The sequence below is a fragment of the Podarcis muralis genome, chromosome 14 (genome assembly GCF_964188315.1).
Source record: "Podarcis muralis chromosome 14, rPodMur119.hap1.1, whole genome shotgun sequence".
Lineage (NCBI taxonomy): Eukaryota > Metazoa > Chordata > Lepidosauria > Squamata > Lacertidae > Podarcis > Podarcis muralis.
The window spans coordinates 5,457,323-5,477,774 of NC_135668.1; the positions used below are offsets into that span (position 1 = coordinate 5,457,323).

Here is a 20,452-nt window from a genome sequence, read left to right on the forward strand (position 1 = left end):
AAATATATATATTTAAAAATTAGAAAGAAAACAGTGAGAATGCCAACAGTTGTCAGCTCAATACATCAAAGTAGGTTGACAAGATCCAACAGAAAACAGCTAGCTGCTGATCACAGTGTAAATCCATGCAAAGTATCTGATCAACTAGAAGCCAGCCTGTGGCTGAGATATGTGGGTTGGAATCTAAAGATGGACAGAAGCCAGGAAGTGCTGCTGTATTTGCTGCCTGAAGGTTGCACATACGTGTATTTACGGAGTAAGACAGATACCGCCCCCCGCAACACACTAACTGAGCAAGCCATATGGGAAACCAGCTTTCAGTGGTTCTACCCCACGCAGTGGGAGCTTGTGTTTCTGAATACTGCCATTGCAGGCAGAGGTGAACTTGTGTGCTATTTCCCAGCCAGTAATAAAGAGAAAAATCCATACGATTGGCCCCAGCCACAATGGTTGCACAACATTCACTCCCGCTCTACAGCCATAAGCCAAAAACAAAAAGAAACAGCTGCAGTGAAAGAGAACTAAGACATTCTAATTGTTAAAGGATGCCATTTAGGACAACTGTCATGATTTTTTTCAAAAGCAACGTCTTACACATAAGTGCCTTTTACAAAATTATAAAAGTATTTGGCAGTGCTTTAAGTGGTGACATTATTGATGAATCTCTGCATTTATAACATCAATTACATAGCCACAGCAAAAAAGAAAAGATCCTACACTCCTGCTCTACATTATTAAGCTTTGATAAGGCAAAAGCCTGTGTTCATTAAGGGCCTTAAGTCTTTCCACACCCTTCACTCTCTACATAATCAAGTCTTCTGGAAGTGATGTGATGTTTTGTTTTTAAGAGGCAGCAGAAGGGAAATACATGACAAGCATGTGTTTTTGTGTTAAACTTGATTTTGCTTGCAAGTTAAAAGCCTAGGCTAAGTCTCTGCAGGAATGATCAGGAACCCCATCAATGGCAGCAACCTTATGGAGAGGTATGCAGCCTTGAGCACCAACAACACAGCATGGCCCCTATTACTATGCCCCCACCAGCTACTCACAAATGCAAGCAAATAGACCTGGGGCTAGGAATTGGGTTGTTATGGCTAGAAGACATAGATACTCCATCTTTCCTCTCCGCAGCTTCTAAGAGGCTACTATGAGGCTCTCAGAACACCACCACCAACCACACAAGTCTGCCAAAAACCTAAATGGTAAGATAATGCTGTTAGGGCAAATCCGCATCTTGAAAAGGTTCTGCATGCTGCACCAAAGTATGAGATTGTCAACATAAGGCCAGGCATGACCTCAGAGCTAGCCCTCCTAGAAACTACCTCTTGCCTAATGGGAGGAAGTCATAGCTCATTGCACACAGCAGGCCCTCCATCTGCTGGAGCTTTCTGACTCCACAACACCAGCCACATCATAGAAATCTAACTTCCTTGATATTCAGATAAAAGCAAGAGAGTCATACCCTACTGTAAATGAAGAGGGAACAATGAATAGGAGCATCAGGCATTTCTCTCACTATGACTGACTATTGCAATTGCCAATGTAAAAACAGACTGGAAATGGAACAAACGTACACTTAATGTAAACACCTTCGCATTTTTTCTGCAAAAAGAAAAGCCTTGATACAGCTTTGTGCTAACGTATGTGTTAAAATCTCATCCATAATGTAAGATGGCACTATTGTCTAACAGAGGGTTAGGGTAATGTGCATATGTGAAATAAGATACTCTGAAGTAGTACAAGAAGAGATACTCTTTAAAATGTTATGCAATACAAGGGTAAATTCAGTTCTGAATAAAGCCATTCTGTTTGTTCGCAAATTTGCCAGAAATGTTTACCTTTCAGACCAATGGTTGAAGGCCAATATTTTAGACTTAATTTAAAGGGGACAAATACACGCACCCTGTCAAGCAGTAGGCATCTCTCATGGAAATGACTTTGGCTAGAACTAACTTCAGGGCACGGCCTCCCCCTCATCTGAGACTTAAGGTATTTTGGTGCTGCTGCAAAATGGAAGTTAGAAACAGGGTATCTTATTATTAGACTGCTCCTAAAGGAACTTCAGGGGGGGAAGCATCCAACCCTCCCATTTCAATGGCACCTTGTTACCAACCACCTCAGTAGAAAGATTGCCACACTGAATGTTAGGCAGGGATGAGGTTTGTCTATAGATGCAATTATCCAGGCTTTGTGATTGTAGCAAGTAGCCTCTACGGACTGACATATAAAGTTATCAAAAGGATGAAGGCCAACGCCTTCCTGGTGAGGATGGCCTGGAATTTCCTCCCTCTGACAGTAACATTCAATACTATCAGTACTATGAGAAGTAGCATGTTCATTTGTATGCTGTCCTCTATAAAATGTGATTCCCCAAAGTTCTACTTTAAGTGTTTACAGCCAAGTATCTTTTCCAAATATTCAATGCTCCTTCCCTCCATAACTGCCTTGTAAGTCCCACCAAAATCCAGGAGATTCGTTCGCATATGCAGTTAGGTCCACAGCCCCAGAGCGTAGTGGAACAATTTTCATACTCTGTGGAAGTGTGCTTTAGAGCTGCATGGACATGAAACAGATTATCTACCTACAGTACACTTGATAAGGCATATAATCACACACATCCTCATATTACTCATCCAAGGTACTTTGGGGGGGGGGGGCGAGGCAAGTATCAAGCAATTTTAATTCCACAGATTACAGCACATCAGCTTTTCCTTCCAGTCACCTACTCCTGCATAGAGGAGATCAATAAATAATAGAACAGCTCTGGTCTCACTCATCTGTATTGAACAGAAAAGGGCCAAGTACAATGGTGAGCTTGACTCAAATATGGTACAAGCCTCCATTTCTCTTGCCATTTCTGAGTAATCTTAACCAATACTTTTCAGACCCAGGTCTCACCTAGGTTGAAGACAGCTCAGGGGACACCTACCCAAAAGCCAATAAAACAGGTGAGCTACAGGCTGCGAGATGCCCAGAAGCCTGAAAGATTGCTTTCACACCATAAATGGTCCTCTTGTGGCAACTGATGTACAGACCTCTGGCAGAAGCCCAATAGGAGAACCACTTAACTCCTTTCATCACAGAGACAAGCAGATTTACTAACAAATATTTTGAGTTAGTTATGTTCCAACAGGTCAAAACCTGTGGCAGTGTGGACTCCCCCTCCACAAAGGTGGTCATTTTCTCACAATGCATTGAAGGCAGAGGCAGCCTCATTCAAATCCCTCTGAAAGAGAGCGTGCATGACTTCAATGGTCTTGGGGGCACCATCCTCTGTGGGGCTATCAGGCACAGGCGGCATGTGGAGCTTGGAGTCCTTAGAATTCCTTGTTTGTGTTTCAAGGATATGTGCTTGGGTCCAGGTAGAGTCCCCCTCCTGTTATAGAATGGCACAGCTGTTCTTCTCTTTCTCTCGCTCTTTTTCTTTCTCCCGGGGTTCTTTTCTTTTCCGCTCACTACTCCCAGATTGTCTTCCAGTTGATGGAGACGCAGCTCCTTGCACTTGCTATCAATAGGAAAGGGGAGGGGGAAAGGCAGCTTATTTATCTGAAGTATTTTCATCCACTGCTCAGGCAAAGAAAGGCTCAGAACAGATCAGCCAGGCATCATTTATGCTTAGAAACACTCATTAAGGCCAATTAAGAGATACTGTCCACACTGGGCCAAGCACTGCTGAACATCAAATGGTGACCAGCCAGCCAAGTTCATCACTGGAGTGTAGTGTACTGTCCCCAACTACTCCCCACCACATTAGGAATTTTCACATTTCGTTTTCTGGAAGATGGAGGCCCACCACTCACTTCAGAATTCACTCCGTGTGAACTTGTTGCAAAGAAAGTGATTCTTGTGCCACCATAAAGACAAATAAAGATAGCCTAACAACTTTGTGTTCCATTCCTAGGAAAGGTGGCTTGTCAGCCTCAGGCAGGCCTTCATGAAGCAGATTATCTAGCTCCATTTCATGAAGTTGCCTTTACTCTTTTGTCTGTTGCCTCACATCTTTGTTCGCAGCACCATTGCCACACCTGTGAGCTATTTGCTGAGTTTCTGTGAGATAAATGGCTCTTAGCAGTTTGTATGCAGCTGGACAAGTGAGCTTTGCTGTTTTTGTTCTGTTTTGTAATTCCCAAATGTACTCCCAAACTGTATTTTCTAATTGTATTTTCAGAGTATGCAGGTTTGATTTTATGGTATTATTTTTAATTACCAGTACTTTAATAAATCTATCATTTCAACCCTGATGTAGTTTTTTTGGAAGCCTTATTACTGAATCCAGTTTTCATAGCTACTGAACAATTTTTGTAGACCAGAGGTACAAGAACAGACAGTCTGTTTTTTTGCTCTTGTCCCAGTGTATGTCATGCGATATCTGGTAATGCTATGGGAGTTTCCTGGTCCAGCCTAGTTGGACCAGTGTCATGGTAGCAGCTGCACTACCTTGCATGGTTGGTTTTTCAACTGTGGTTGCTTGGCACCTGCTGGTTCCCGGGGTTTTAGGAGTTCAGTGCTTGACACCAACTATAAAAAATAGTACCTTAATCCCTCAAGATGGTACCAAACACCCCATGTTAAAGTCCATGTCATTGAAAGAAAATATGCCGATAGATGAAAAGGGAGGGGAAGCATTAGTTTACATTAGGTTACCTCAATAGATATGTGATCAGTGTCAGATAGCAGGCTAAATTAGGAATATATTGGTGTATAACATGCAGAAGACAGACCAATCCTCAGCCTCTAAGAAACAATTTCATCCATAAGTGAAATCTAAAAAATAAAAATTTCCCTTGCATTATTTACAGATTTTGCACTGTGTGTTCCGCATTTGTTCAGTAATCATGTATGTTTTTCAGGGTGTGAAACCTACAGCTACCAACTGAATTTTACATATTGTCAATTATTTTTGATGTAATTAAGAATTTATTTATTTTTATTGAAAACTACTCAGTGCCAGCAGCCAACATGGCTAATCATTTTACCAGGGTCACCCCTTCAGGTCTATGCAGGAATGCCAGGCTCCCCCCAACATTGTGGAAGCCCAGAACGTGCAATGTCACACCGTGGGAGGAGGCCTGTCACGCCCAACAGGGCTTGCTGTGGCTGCAATGTGCTCTGTCGGGCCCTCCCACCACTGCGATGGGCTCCAGTGGAGCTCACCACTGCAGTGGGAAGGCCCAACAGAGCCTGCTGCTGCCACGGCACATCCCATTGGGCCTTTCAGAGGGCGCAACAGGCCCCATTTACTCCCAAGGGAGAAAACAACCCCCGAGTGTCCACTGATTTGTGATGTGTGCATTTGCTGGAGAAAATTGCAAATGGGCCTTGGGGATACAGGCTCTAGCAACTCACTTTTATGCCAAACAATGGCAGGCAGACCTGGTCCCTGAAGTCCTCAGGAAGGCCTCTCAAAGCAGACCCTAATGTATGTTCTAAGGACTTCTGCCCCAGATGGAGCCATACCACACATCAGCTGTCCAGCTACAGAATTCTTTGGATAAATTTATACCTCGCCTTTCAGCATTACACTTCCAGAACTGTTAACAGTTAAAGTCAGATCACTGGTCCAGTGAACTCAGTGTTGTCTACAACAACTGGCAGGGGCTCTCCGGGGTTTCAGACAGAAGTCTTTCCCAGCACTACTTTCCCAGCTCTGTCGCTGAGCTACAGCCCCAACCAACTCAACAGGAAAAGCTTCCATGCAAGCATGCAGAAGACATGACTACAAGGGCCACCAGGAGCCAAACTTCCGTACCTGAACCTGAGCAGCAGCGGTGGCAGCGGTGGCAGCAGCAGCTTGCTCCTGCTCCTGATAGTACTGAGAAGCCCGTCTGTCCTCCTCTTCCTGAAGTTTCTTGGCAAGTTCAAGGTCACTGATTCCTTCTGGTATCTGCTCCCAATTAATGTCTTGGCTTTGCTGCTCTTGTTGCAAGGATAATGCCATCAGATAATCCTATTATGTAAATCCATGGTGAACACTGCTTTAGTTGGCACAATACAATCAACCAGTGAGATTGTATCCACCATCCAAATTTTCAGCTTTCCTCCATACACAAAAGAAATATCACTTTCAGCAGCTGCATGAAAGCTGATGTGTGAAGCCTCCTTCCACAATGAACTGGGTAAAAAATTGCTGGGCACCATGCAGCCCTGACTTGGTTACAAGTTGTAACTGCTGGATCACTCAGCAGCTTTTAGTGTACAGAATCTAGCAGGCTTTTTGTCCATCCTCAACTCATGCTTCCAGATATCATGGACAAAAGGTATCCCTCAGATACCTCCTGCCTGCCCTCAAGATCTCAAGGACGGAGAATGTTATTTCAAATAATCCAGTGTCCTTATAGATGTCTTTAAAAGGGCATTAGACAAAGTCATGGATAGGGCTCTCAATGGCTAAATGTTACTGCATGCTTCTGGGTATCACCAAATGTTGGAAGACAGCAGTGCAGAGGGCTGTTGCCCTCCTCATGGGCTTCCCGGGGCATCAGGTTCACTGTTGTGGGGAACAGGATACTGGAAAAGGAAGGGCTTTCTGTCTGATTCAGCATGACTCTACTGAGGTTCTTAAGAAACATAATGTTATGCTACATGACTACATAATTGAAGCAGACATTGAGTTCTGCCTAGTTTATTCTGCTTTCAGAGAATCAAGAGGGAAAAGAAGGCTGACACAAGGCACGATTTACATACAGCGCTAGTGGGGAAATTGCATCCATCCCAAGTACTGAAAAGGCAAAGCAAATCTACCTGGTCTATCTGATCTTGCTGTCCTCTGTATACTGTTTCTGGATCAGATGGAGGTCGTAGATGGAATTCAGAATCACAGAAGTTTCCATCCCCATCTACATTGTGTAAGCTTTCCCAAACAACTTTGTCTTCTGTAAGGAAACCCTGATCTGTCACCAGGAGATAAAGCTGGCCCTAAACGAAAAGGAAATTCTTTTACACATGTGTTGTTGGAAACTAATTTGGATGGGGGAGGGAGCGCTGAATACTGCTAATACCATGTCCATTGTTTGAGATGAAGTTAGTGACCATCTCCTGAGTATTTTTAGCTTTAGGAGCCATACTTGTGGAGTCTGCAACCTTGCTGCACAGTTATGCAACTTTCCATAGTCAATCATCAGTTTATAGCTATCAGCTAAAATTTCACATCTGCGACTATTTCATGCATTATTATACTTCCTCCAGAAGCGCAGCTTGCCATAAGTTGTTGGATTCCAACTCCCATCAGCATGGCCAATGGCCAGGGATGATGGGAGTTGTATAGTCTAACAACTGGAGGGCTGCAGGTTCCCCACACTATAGTCTCTGAATGCACCCAGCAGAGATTCAAGGAGACATGGCACTATCTAATGGCATAACAGTGTGCAGATGTGGATATCAACTTAATTCATTGGCTGTACATTTTGATACACAGGATTCTAGTAAAAGAAGGCTGATCATCAAGTCACAGCTACAACCCTAGAGAGAAGAATTAAAACTGAACTACTTGAGCATACATGTATGTGGAGTTTGAAAATATGCCAAAGGAAACACATTTAGAAGCCAACACACATTCCTCAATAGGAAAAGATCGGGGATGCCAGCATAGTCAGTGACATGGGACTAGTAGTTAACATATTGAAGGCCACAGGTTCCTTATCCCTGTTCTCGGGCAAAGCAGCCACATGACACTTTAGGGGCAAATGGACATCAACTAGGAGCAGGCCACAAACTCATGAGCTTCATTAGTTAACAAGCTCAGATAAAATACAGAAACTGTTCACAGCCATATACCTTATGTTTGGTCATGGTGCTAAAGTGGTTGTTTCTAAAGAACACACATAGTTCTCCTTCTTGAACAGTGGAAGTCAACTCACATAACCCATGGTAGGTCAACTGAGTAGCTGTGTTGTTTAGGAACTGTTCTGCTATGGAACCTGCGAAGAAAGGTGGGTTACTGAAATTTAAAAATACAATATTAAAATCAGTTTAAAACACTATACAATGCCAGAGACACCTCTTATAAACTGCCACAGAAAAGACCCTCTCCCAGGCCACACACACACCCAAAAATTATGAAGGGTAGTGGAAATAGCAAGAGGAACCCCCCTGTTTATCTTCAGTACAGACTCTTTGGTATTAAGGAGGCATATTTCAGATATTTGGGGCCTAAACCTGCTGTACTGTAGTACCCAGCTAAGCATGACATTTATCTGAAAATTGGAGAGTGTCAACTTAGAACCGCATGGAGGACAAGACAATTTCAGTGTAAAACAGCTGAGTTAAGGATGGTTTGCTGATAAAATAAAAAGGAATTCAATTACTACAAAGCCTGCTAGACTCAAATGAGATGAAGAGGTTGATTGTGAAGCAGAGTTACAGGCTTGCTTCTAGGTTGAGTGGCCACTGGATTGCAGTCACAGACTATTCAATGCTAGTCCGACTCAGAGCACACCCATTTAAGTTACTGGACATTAATTGTTCATTAATCTCAGTGGGTCTACTCTGAGCAGGACTTAGTTGAATTCTACTCAACAGGTCTATGCTTAAAATCAGAGATTTCCCCCCAATACGCCTCATTCATGCATGTGACCAAGATGGCTTTATAACTGTGGAAGCTGCTAAACAACCAGGTGGGGCCATTGCCTTCATGCTCCGCTTGTGGGCCTCCCAGAGACATTCAGTTAGTTACTATGGGAAACAGGATGCTTGGTTGATGGGCCTTTAGTCTGCCCCAGCAGGGTCCTTAAGTTCTTATGGATTCTATTCATGTCAGCTACCAGTTGCTGAAGAATGACAGCATTGTCTTAATGCTTCTGACTGGTCCATGTTTGAAAAAAGGATGTTGGATTAGTTGGACATTTGATATGATCAAATAGTGTTTTTCTAACATTCTTAAGCAATTCACCCACCTTCATCAACTAGCTTAGTGTTGTCTGACTGCTTACAACAAATTATTTTCTCCACCAGCTGATTGTAGCTGCAGTTACCAACTGCTTTCACAATGTCAGCAGTCTGTGGGGGAGAGAAAGGGTACACCAAGCTTGACTGATATTTTGTGTCTATTATGAGAAAGACAAGTTAATGCTACCAATAGTTAAAAACACACTACTGTGATGGCACACATAGGTGGAATGATATAACGTTGTATTTTCCAGTCCACAATGATGACTAAAACAATATGCAACTGCCCATCCACCAGTATCATTCTTTGCATGATTCTTTTTTAGGAAGGGAGCTGGGTGACTACTGGAAAGGTTTTTGCTGTGGTGGCACCCACACTCTGCAATTCCTCAAAGCCACATTTTGGACCTTCCATGCTATTTCTTGGAAGGCAGCTGTACTGATGCACTTTTAGTGGTGTTTAGGATCTGTAAAAAATTTAGTTACTATATTTATCTTTGTGTTTATCCGTTGTAGCTTTTAAATGTTCACTTAAGTTCTTATATGAACTTGTTTTACAGGCCATCCTCTGAGCTGGGGACAAATTCCATAAACCACACCCATAGGATTAACACATCCCCTCTCCTTGCTTACCTGGGGATCTACTAGCCATCCATGGTATAATGGAATATCAAGAAGGTCAAACACTATGCATTCAGGTGTGTACTCAAACACTCGTACACCAGTGAACCTCACATTCACATCAAGACCTGTCTGAAGCTTATGCAAGATTGCCATTGCATCACTCATATTCTGCCAAAAAAAGGAAAACTTAACTGTTTGCATCAGTCAACACACAATACCAGTATTAATAACAGTATTTTAAAAGCAGATTACAGAAAAAATCTGAAGCTGTTGAGTTCTTAATGCTGTATGAAGACAGTAGAAAGTATAAAAAATTATCATTTACTGTAGGATGAGACTTGACCAATAATCAGATTATAACCTCATTTACCAATATGTTAAAACATTGCCAAAGGACATAAAATGTCCAAATCTTATAACCATAGTTTCTGAGAGCAATAATATCCACGAGCTTTTAACAAATAAATAACATTTAACACATTTTACTGATTCATATTGAAATCTACCAAGGGTTAGCAAATGCCCGTCATTAAAAAATTAACTGCTTCAGGTTTTTCAGGAGAAACAGGAAATTCTCAACTCACTGCAAATTTCTTATTGGTAATTTACTCCCTTCAAGTTTTTTATTACTTAAAAACTCTATGAAAGTAATGGAAAACAAACTTATTACAGAGAAAAATTAAGCCATCCTATCATTTGTTAACTAGATTTTAGCAGAAAGAAGAACTGTAGGTTAATTCACTAAAGAATTTCATCTCACAAACAAGATAAAGAGTGTAGCTCATGTTGCTATATGTAATGCATAATTCTTTCTTTAATGTAGCAGTCTGTCTTCCATTGATTTACTCTTGCTTTTAATATGATTAAACAGATGCTTTAACTTTACAATATGAATGGGGAGGGGGAGAGAGATTAAGTGGTTTAATTCACTACTAGAAAATGCCACTTACTCTTAAGAAGAGCTTGTTATTTATTACCTGCTCATAGTTTAAGCGCTGAATTTCAGATATTTCTTTTGGTTTTGCATCAAGGATATAGTCCCCTATAAGAAAACAAAAGATTCTAATTTGAAAGCTGGAACTTTATAATCAAAAGCAATCTAATCTTGTTAAAGCTTTATTGGTTCTTTCACAGGAAAAAAACTATCAATTAGAGGAGATTAGTTGTGAGAGGCTGTAAAGATGCAAGCAAATACCCAAAATTAGAAAGCTGCTGCTTACTAGCATGAGTCAGCTTCCTTTCAGGTATGCCCCGAAAGACAAAGCTGGAATTTATGAGACAAATCAAGGAGTGTATTTATATGCTGAATAATCTGTTGCAATAAAATTAGTTTTTCTAAAAACCTGTACTTTGACCTGCCAATTTCAACTTTTGATTCATTCTGGTAACTGGAATGTTGAGCCTTTTGTTATTAAATGGTGTGGTTAGATACAAGAAGAGTGTCCAATACTTGTCCTCCAAAGGTGTGCAAAAGTGATTATTTCTGCCTTGATCAGATCACACCTGGAGTACTGTGTCCAGTTCTGGGCAACACAATTTAAGAAGGATATTGACAAGCTGGAATGTGTGCAGAGGAGGGTGGCCAATACGATAAAGGGTCTGGAAACCAAACCTTCTGAGGACTGCTGCAGGGAGCTGGGTAAGAGGAGACTGAGAGGAGTGAATATAGCCACCTTCAAATATCTTAAAGGCTGCCAGAACCAATGGCTTCAAGTTACAAGAAAAGAGATTCAAGTTAAACATCAGGAATACCTTTCTGACAAGTAGAGCTGTTTTGACAGTGGAATGGACTCCCTCAGAAGGTGGCAGACTCTTGTTCAGCGGAGACTTTTTAAGCAAAGCTTGGGTGGCCATCTGTCATGGATGCTCTAATTCAGGCATCCCCAACCTTCGGCCCTCCATATGTTCTGGCCTACAACTCCCATGATCCCTAGCTAACAGGGCCAGTGGTCAGGGATGATGGGAATTGTAGTCCAAAACATCTGGAGGGCCGAAGGTTGGTGGTGCCTGCTCTAGTTGATATTCCTGCTTTGGGGGGGGGATTGGACTAGATGATCCTCAGTGTACCTTCCAACTCTACAGTTCTATGGTTCTATGATTAACTCAAACAGAGAGAGAAATGAAGTGGGGAAAACATTAAGATTTAAGCTAACCTTCATTAGCCTGGAGCCCTCTAGATGTTTTGCACTGTAACTCCCATCAGCCCCACCCAACCTCAACATGGCTCTGCTGGCTGCAGCTGATGAGAGTTGCCCTCCAGATGTTTGGGACTGCACCAGGTTGGTGAAGCCTGGATTAAGCTTTGGCAAGAGAGTCATTCTCCCTGAATCATGCTTGCCTGAGCTTTACATTCCCCACTCAACTTTGAGTAGCTTCTTCTTGTTTATATCAGCTTTAACATCTATTTTAACACTTCAAACTGTTATATTCTTCAGTAACATAAAATATTTTAAATTGTGCATTCAAGATTTTGCTTCCAGCGTATCAACCTTTTATCACCAATTAGCAACCACAAAAACAAATACTACCTAAAGAGCAACCAATAGATTACTTCTTCTGTAACAAGTGTGGAGAGCAGCCAAAACATCTGGCCCATGGTGCATTCCCTTCCCGCTTTTAGTCTCTCCTCCTCAGACCCCCCCAAAGCCCACTGTGCTGCCTTGCAGGGCAGCAAAGAAGACACCTCTCTTCCTCCTCCAGTACAGAAATACAGTGAGCTACTTGAAAGAAGTGACTGATCTTCTGGCCTTTTCTGACCTTTTCTGGCAGCTCACTTCTTCCTTCCCCTTCTTTTCCTCCACATTTCCTCCACATTCACCACATAAGAGAGAATGGGTGGCCCCACTTTCTTTTGGCTCTGGACCAGCCCATGGCTAGCATGCAGCCCAAAAGGAATTCCCACTCCCATCCCATTAAAGGGAGCAGAAAAGGTTCCCTGACCCTTGCTATAATGTTCCTACAGTATATATCAATCAGTGCATCCTATACAGTGGTACCTCGCAAGACGAATGCCTCGCAAGACGGAAAACTCGCAAGGCGAAAGGGTTTTTGGTTTTTTGAGTTGCTTCGCAAGACGATTTTCCCTATGGGCTTGCTTCGCAAGACGGAAACGTCTTGCAAGTTTGTTTCCTTTTTCTTAAAACCGTTAATACAGTTGCGACTTGACTTTGAGGAGCAACTCATAGCACGCGGTGTGGTAGCCTTTTTTGAGGTTTTTGAAGACTTTGGTGATTTTTGAAGCTTTTCCAAAACTTTTCCGAAACCGTGCTTCGCAAGACGAAAAAATCGCAAGACGAAAAAACTCGCAGAACGAATTAATTTTGTCTTGTGAGGCACCACTGTATTACTGAGTAGCATCCCTCAATTTTTAGCTGTTAAATTATTCCCTGGAGAGAAAACCAAACAGGTCTATAGTATTCTGAAGTATTTAAGGGCAGAATGAGTCATGGCCCCTGCAAATCCATTCTATGAAATTAAAGTGGAGCCGCTGAACTCCCTCTGCAGAATGAACCAATACATTTCAGGACTGCTGGACTGTGAATGCTGCTTCTTAGCCTACTCAGTTCCATTTTAACTAAAGAAAAATCTGATTTCCCATAGAAATCATGCCAATTGTAGCAAGTGTTGGGGATATTTTCCTTTTCAAATTTAAAGAGACAAAATGCAAGAACAGAAATAACATTTGCAGTCTTACATCACCCAAACTAACCAAATCAGTGAGAAGGGTAGGGTACAAATCCCCAGGCCCTTGTTTCCCAACCATGTGCCAAGATCCAAAGTGAAGGGCCAGTGGGAGGAGAGAGAAAGAATAGTCCTTAGTAGGCAAAGGTGAGCTAGTTAGGGCCCCAATAATTAGAAGCTATGTATAGCTTCTAAAGTAGTCCCTCAGTGTCCAAGGATCCTCTCACTCTAGCATAGCCAGGCTTCTCCAACCCACAAGCTGACTACACCCATGATATTTTAAAGTTAACAACAGGCTCAAGGCTAATTTAAATGTTCAACTACTGCCAAGCAGGCTATCCTGCCAGATTCTAAACAATCCTTGCTTAGGAATTAACCATTTTTCTCAATACAAATTACACATGCAGTGTTATTAGTACTAACCTAAGTATTCCATCAACTGCTCAGCAGTTATGATTTCCATCATTGGTGGCAGTTTCACCTGTGAGAGAAGAGAATTTAAGCTCAATTGTTTTTCTACAGTACTTAAAAGACAATAAAAGTTTGTAAGAGTTAAATATCCAAATTTGCACTGTAGATGTACAAGAGCCACAGATATTTTTGTTACATGTAGAAATAAGCCTGCCTATCAACTATTGGAAACCATATTAAAAATCACAAAGTACAAAGGTCAACTCCCCAAGTGAGAGAGACACATTTCTCTGCTGCTTCCAAATCCCTACATCTAGGAAAAGCTGCAGAAGATATTATTATTCTTTTGATGATTTCTCTTTCCATGGATTGTTTTTACTACCACAACTTAAGAGTTCTATATACTTCAGAAAAGCAGTATTAGTATTTAGTTGTCTTTGATATTGAAGCACCTCACAAGTTTAGGCTCCAAAATAAGTCCCTTGGTGTTTATGTTTCAGTCGACAGAGGTTACTCCTTTATATAGAACTATATAAGCATACTGCAAGTGGTCAGCAGCATTAGCACTGCATACCTGTTTTTTGTTGTGATTGCAAAGAAACATAAATGTCTCCTCAAATGCAGAAGCTACCAAAATCATTATGATGTGCAACTTTCAACAATTTATATAAAGTCTGCATCAACACCTGGTACACAATCGAGACCCAAAGAGCCTTACCAGACTGGAATAGAGTGTGTGGCTAGGTCACTGTGGAAGTGAAATTATGGCAACATATGCATAGGACTGTCTTTCAGGAAGACTTGAATTTCATTGGGTCTCTTGGTGGAAACAAATCCCAGCATCACTTAAGATTCTGAATGCTGGGCTACAGATGAAATTATCTGAGCTGCTGAACTGCTATGCTTCTCAGAGCTGTTAATGTATGTTTGAACTACTGTTCAAAGCTACATTAACAACACTGAGAAAAATAGCGAGGACACAGATTGCAAATGGAATGTTTCGGGCAGCAGTAAGGTTAAAGAAGATGCATTAGTTGACAAAGTAATTCTCTCTTCCATGGAAACTTTCAAAATGGAGAAGTTAATGTTCAACATTAAAGGATGCCATATGTACACATTCCTTTACTGTATATGGAGACCATAATTATTTCCATTTCTGTAAGATGCTGCACGCATTTCCAGAATGAGATTTGTTTGGCAAATAACTTGGTTTCTAAGATGGAACATATCACATTTTATATCACATTGTTTGTAACAATGTTGTTTGGCACGGCTCTCTGTGTTCTGAACAGTGCTGTCTGAGAAACAAGCTTGATTTAGGTTTCCAGCACCTTGCAAATAGATATACAGAGCTGAAAGGAATTTGCACACTCTTGCCCCATGCACTAGCCAGGGGACTAAAAGTCAGTAGGTTCCGTGGGTTTAGTATGTGTTTTCCTACTATACTACACCTGCAACGTTTTGCGCAACACTACCTCCCCTAACTCGGCAGGTAACAAATGCATTATTCTTGAAAACAATATCCCAACAGGAAGCCAATGTTCAATAGTTCATGTTTTACTTAATAAGAAAGTGTAGATGCAAAGAAACTGTTTGTGTGAGGCTTGTAACAGCACAAAAATGAAATTTCTCCCTGCTGCAATTCTACTGCCAAATCCCCAGCAAAACATGTGATTTTTACCACTAGGATAATAAACCCTTTTCAGACCAACCCAAGTTAATCTAATAGTAGTTGATCAAATTGGAGATAACATGAAAAAGCTTATCATGATAAACATGAAGAGCTTATCATTTGCTCCCAGTTTACCACTCCTTTCAGTATCTTTGGCTAAAGGCAATCACAGCCCTTCTCAAAACTAGCTTCTCTCTTGTACCCAAAATAGTCATACTAGATTACTTTATTTGTAAGCTACTTGTAAAGCCTCTTGGGACTAAAAAGCAGAATATAAAAGAAATGTTAGCTTCCTTCTGTACCTAGTCAGCCACCTAGCAAGAATAATACTGTTAGTGTATTCTAACTGGCTGTCAGTGTCTTGGGTATTAAGGAAACAGACAAAATTCTTTTAATGGGAGGTCAACCTGGAACCTTCTGTAATCACAGCATGGAATCAAAAGCTGAGTTATGGCTTCTAAAACAGAAGGAGAGGTAAGAAAACAGTAATGGAGTCATTTCACACCTCCCAGCATCAGATTTAGGGTGGTACAGGTGGTTCCCCACAACAGAGCACCAAGCCAAGGGAGTACAAAAATGAGGAAATCCATAATTGAGAAGATCCATTTGGGGTGCCAAATGTTGGCCTTGCACAGGGTGCCACATTATAAAAGATTACCAAAGTCCATCCCTGCGCCTCCACAGACCTTAAAGAAGAGGAGTTTGGATTTGATATCCTGCTTTATCACTACCCTAAGGAGTCTCAAAGCGGCTAACAATCTCCTTTTCCCTTCCTCCCCCACAACAAACACTCTGTGAGGTGAGTGAGGCTGAGAGGCTTCAAAGAAGTGTGACTGGCCCAAGGTCACCCAGCAGCTGCATGTGGAGGAGCGGGGACGTGAACCCAGTTCACCAGATTACAAGTCCACCGCTCTTAACCACTACACCACGCTGGCTCTCTCATTGCTTGCCTTAGACGGAGTCAGCCTGTTGGACCACTACCTGCTATTAGCTCCTCCAAGTGGCAGCAACATTTGGAGTCATCATGTGAGGGGCTGGTTGGCTACAATTATGTGGCAGAACACATACATACATGCTCTTCTGCTTTTAGCTACAGGGGCATATTTTATAGATCTCTGTCAGATGAAATTGCCCAGGACTATAGATGGACGACAGGTCTGAATGTGCCTAAGGCTACTTGCTTCATATGTTCTTTGTATGGCTTTTGTCAGTCAGGACTCACAGAAACTCAGTTCCGGCACCTCAGGAACTCAGGCATCTCTCAGGTGGGCGCCACTGCTATTATTAGAGAAGAAGGGAGGTGTTCATGGTGAGTTCCAGCACCTCTTTTTCTAGAAAAATAGCACTGGTTCTTTTCAACATACTGTATGTACCTCACCTCAACAGCAAATACAGCTTTGCAAACAAAAGGTCCCACTTTCAGCTTCCTACACCACAGGTTAAAAAGGGTCGGATGGTGGGAATAAACTTTATCCCATGTCTGAGAGGCTGGAGCAGGCATAGGCAAACTCCGGCCCTCCAGATGTTTGGGACTACAATTCCCATCATCCCTAGCTAACAGGACCAATGGTCGGAGATGATGAGAATTGTAGTCCCAAACATCTGGAGGGTCGGAGTTTGCCTATGCCTGGGCTGGAGGGTAGCTACCAGTCACAGCAAACAATATTGGGCTAGATGGTATAGAATGCATTCACATGTAATGCTATGGGCTTAGGATGAATGTGTGGACTCCCATGGAGGAGATCACAGCTGCCTTGCTCCCCCTCCCAGTCTTCAGCTCAGTGAGGTGCATGTCACACCTAAACTAATGTTTGGCTTAACACATTGTCCAAACCCAGACTCTTGATACAACTTTGAGGTTAAGAAAAGAGCTTAACTGTGAGCCTGGGTTTAGATGACATGACAAGCCAAACATTGGCTTAGCAGCACACTGCACCAAACTAAGAGAACCAGGGAGAAGCAAACTGGGTCTGAGCTCCTTTCTGACAGCACACTTGTGCAGGCTCAATAAACCATAGCTTGGTTAACCATGTGCAAACTAGATCCTATTTAGTATGAGACTGAACCTGGGACTCTCTACCTTCCCAAGACGAACTGCGGAGCTGTAGAAAACTTCCAAAGGAGAGGCACCCTGCCAGGGCTTGCAGCTTGAGGCAAAGGGAAAGACCCCTGCTATGTACAGAAACGACTAGCAAGTAAGTTGCACCTTACTTCAATTCTGGCAATGAGGCAGTGTCATTCCAGGAGCTGCATCACAGGGTAGGTCCCAGGTTGTGCCTCCAACCTCACAGCATCAGCCTCCTAAAGTAGCTATCTCACCTGCATTCTGCCCATACCCAGAGAGAAATTCACCTAGGCAGTTGTGCCAACTCCAGGAGGCCCACTCAGCATCTGTGGGCAGGGTGCCCTGCCTGTTGAATGTTAAGGGGGCATTTGCACTAACGTGTCTCTTTGATCGCTGACAATCTCAAAGGAACATGCCAAAGTGATGTCACGCATGTGCAAATAATGTTGGGTGCAACTGCACCTCTGCACATAGGGTGATCAGTTCCTGGGCATGGCAGACAAGGGAAGACATCCACACATGTAACAGAGGAAGCAGCCTTACAAGAGGGATCACACTCATCCTCTTGCCCAAAAGATCTCCAGGATGCCACTGCGAAAGTGCTTCCCAGCCCTACCTGGAGGTACCTGGGATTGAACCCACGATCTTATTGAATGCAAAATGCAGGTGCTCTGCCCCTGCCAGCGGGCCCTTCCCCTGAAAGGATAAGGAAAGACGACAGCCCTCCTGGCCACTTTATCTAGGAAGCTGCCTGTCCCTCGGGAGGCCAGCGAGGCGTGCAGCTGGCCTGCTCCTTCTCCCCCAGCCCCGCCACGCACCTTCCAGGCCAGGAGCAGTACGTTCATGATGGCCAGGAGCGGGCAGGGCCCGTTCTCGTTCTGGGTGATAATGGGCGTGTTCTCCTCCTTCCAGCGCACCCACTTGATGTGGTAGACCGACTGACCCGGGAAGCGCTCCTTGGCGCCCGGCGGCAGGAGCAGGAGCGGCGATGGCGAGGCGGAGGAGGACGACGAAGAGGCGGCGGCGGCGGTTGCTGCCGCAGCCCCCTTGCCAGGGCTGACTCCATCCTCGTTGTCGTCGTCTTCTCCGCCGGCGACAGGGGCTCTCCTGGGCGGCGCCGCCGCCGCTGCCTCCTCGGAGTCGTCGTCGTCGTCGTCCTCGCCGCCGCCGTTGAGGTCGGAGATGCTGGCCCCGTCGCAGGACGGCAGGTTGGAGAAGGAGCCGAGCGAGTCGGCCAGGCTCGCCGACTCCTCGCCGCCCGCCGGGCTCAGCGAGACCCCGCTGCTGCCGCCGCTGCCTGGGGACGGAGCCGCGGTCGCCTCGGCCCGGGAGGGGCTTTCGGGCGTCGTCGCATCTCGGGCGGCCACCGGCCGCGGCTCTTCCAGGCGGGAAGCGAGGGACGCGGCCGCCTCTGAGAGGACTGTCGAAGAGCTTCCCGCCCCTCGCCGCTTCTCCTCCTCCTCCCGCGTCTCCTCAGATGCCGCCGCCGCCGCCTCGTCAGGCTCTGAGGCGATTCCCGCCTCTTCCTGAGGGGAGACGCGACTCGCCTCAGGGGCGCCGCCGCCCCGCTCGAGCGCGCCCAGGGGGGCGGGAGGAAGCAGAGCTGGCGGGGGCGGAAGCTCCGCCAGGCCCTCCATTGCCCTCGGCGGACAGCTCCCCCTCCCCCGGTCAGCGAGGCCTTTCCGCTACAGGCGGCGGCAGCATGAGCAGCGCCGCCGCCGCCGCCGCCGCGACCGAGACGGCTGCTTCTGGCCCAAGCGGCCTTCGGACGCCATGACAGGCAGAGGCCACGCCCCGTCCCCGCCCTGCCCGGGGGAGGGGCCGGCTGCGGGGCGCATGCGCGTGACGCGTGCGAAAAAGGGCGCGGTTTGGTGGGGAGTCCTCTGTCAAGGGGGCTGATTGTCCAACACAGGGGGACCGTTTGGGGGGGGGACACAGACAGACACCCCCACATAGACCCCCACACAAGGCCGCAGCTTCCGCCCCCTCTGTTAGAGTTGCTGTAAGTGAGTTCCCTGATCTGGACCTTGTGCAGAGCAGAATAGAAATGAATTTGCTCTCCGCCTCAATAATGTGTGTCAAAGCTTTACTGGAATCAGTCTTAAGGTAGTTACAAATAAAAGTTACAAAACACAGAGCAACGCATTGGTTTTTAAACAAACTAGCGATGCTATCCAAGTCTTCTTTGTAATCCTGAATGCAGTTTGAAATTAAAAAATTGAAGGTCTTATATACATAATAAATGTTCCAACCAAACACATACATAAATATATAAACCACATGTCTGAAGCAGCACAGGAAAAGAGTCCTGAAATCATTTTGACTCCCAAGGTGATCAAGTGTTTCTCTGCAAGGAGGGAGGGGGTGAGGGAACCTTCCCATTGTCTCAGGAATTAAGAAATCATCATCTCAAAGGAATGGCCAGACTACCAGGAAAGGCAATCAGATAAGGCAAAACAACAGCATTCAAATTTCTGTTGTAGACCACCTTTTCTGTGATGTAGGTATGATGTTTGTGGGGGTGGTCTTGGGTTACACCCTTTGTGTGATGTATGTATGATGTATGGAGGGGTGGTCTTGAGCTCCAGGGCAGGGAATTTAAAATGTCTATATAAGGGCAGGCACACCTTTGTTCTGGGTCCTCCTCCTCCTGCGGGTGAGGGGAGCACCCTGTTGCAACAGTTCAATAAAGATCAGGCTGACTAGCTGCTTTGCTTCTCAATATTCTCTGGTTGGCCTCTGTTATTTTCTCAGACTGATGGAAAACCTACAAAGGACTCTATACGGGCTCTTGTGTCCCCCATAAGGGAACAAGGGCAGATTTTTGTTTATTACAAGTTCAAAAAGCTTTCCTCTCTCTGGTCCCAGATCCTAAGTAACTTGCTTGTTAAAACGGTTAATTTCTACTCCTGCTGTTGGCTCCATCCACTGCTTGAGACGTTTGTGTTCTTAGGGTCCATCTTCCTTCTGTGAGAGATCTCTGCTAGACTTTCTAGTACAGTGGTACCTCGGGTTAAGTACTTAATTCGTTCCAGAGGTCCATTCTTAACCTGAAACTGTTCTTAACCTGAAGCAGCACTTTAGCTAATGGGGCCTCCTACTGCCGCCACACCACC

At 44.3% G+C, this 20,452-nt stretch overlaps 1 protein-coding gene across 4 annotated transcripts; it reads right to left on the reverse strand.

The window, feature by feature from the left end:
• Positions 1-2,365: 2,365 nt before the first annotated feature.
• Positions 2,366-19,137, reverse strand: MINDY2 (MINDY lysine 48 deubiquitinase 2). 4 transcript variants are annotated; one of them, XR_003703620.2, is made up of 10 exons: positions 18,155-19,137; positions 13,612-13,669; positions 10,458-10,549; positions 9,517-9,675; positions 8,892-8,994; positions 7,774-7,916; positions 6,742-6,915; positions 5,750-5,947; positions 4,645-4,764; positions 2,366-3,505 (listed from the first exon to the last, which is right to left on the reverse strand). XR_003703620.2 is itself a non-coding variant. In XM_028705523.2 (9 exons), the coding sequence occupies exons 1-9, from the start codon at positions 18,971-18,973 to the stop codon at positions 3,380-3,382; spliced, it is 1,872 nt and encodes a 623-aa protein (XP_028561356.2). In that variant the 5' UTR covers positions 18,974-19,135; the 3' UTR covers positions 2,366-3,379. The 4 variants fall into 4 exon arrangements, 3 of the variants coding, with proteins under 3 accessions (XP_028561356.2, XP_028561357.2, XP_028561358.2); XM_028705523.2 differs by lacking the exon at positions 4,645-4,764 and having other exon boundaries at positions 18,155-19,135; XM_028705524.2 differs by lacking the exon at positions 4,645-4,764 and having other exon boundaries at positions 10,485-10,549; positions 18,155-19,134.
• Between the last annotated feature and the right edge of the window lie 1,315 nt (positions 19,138-20,452).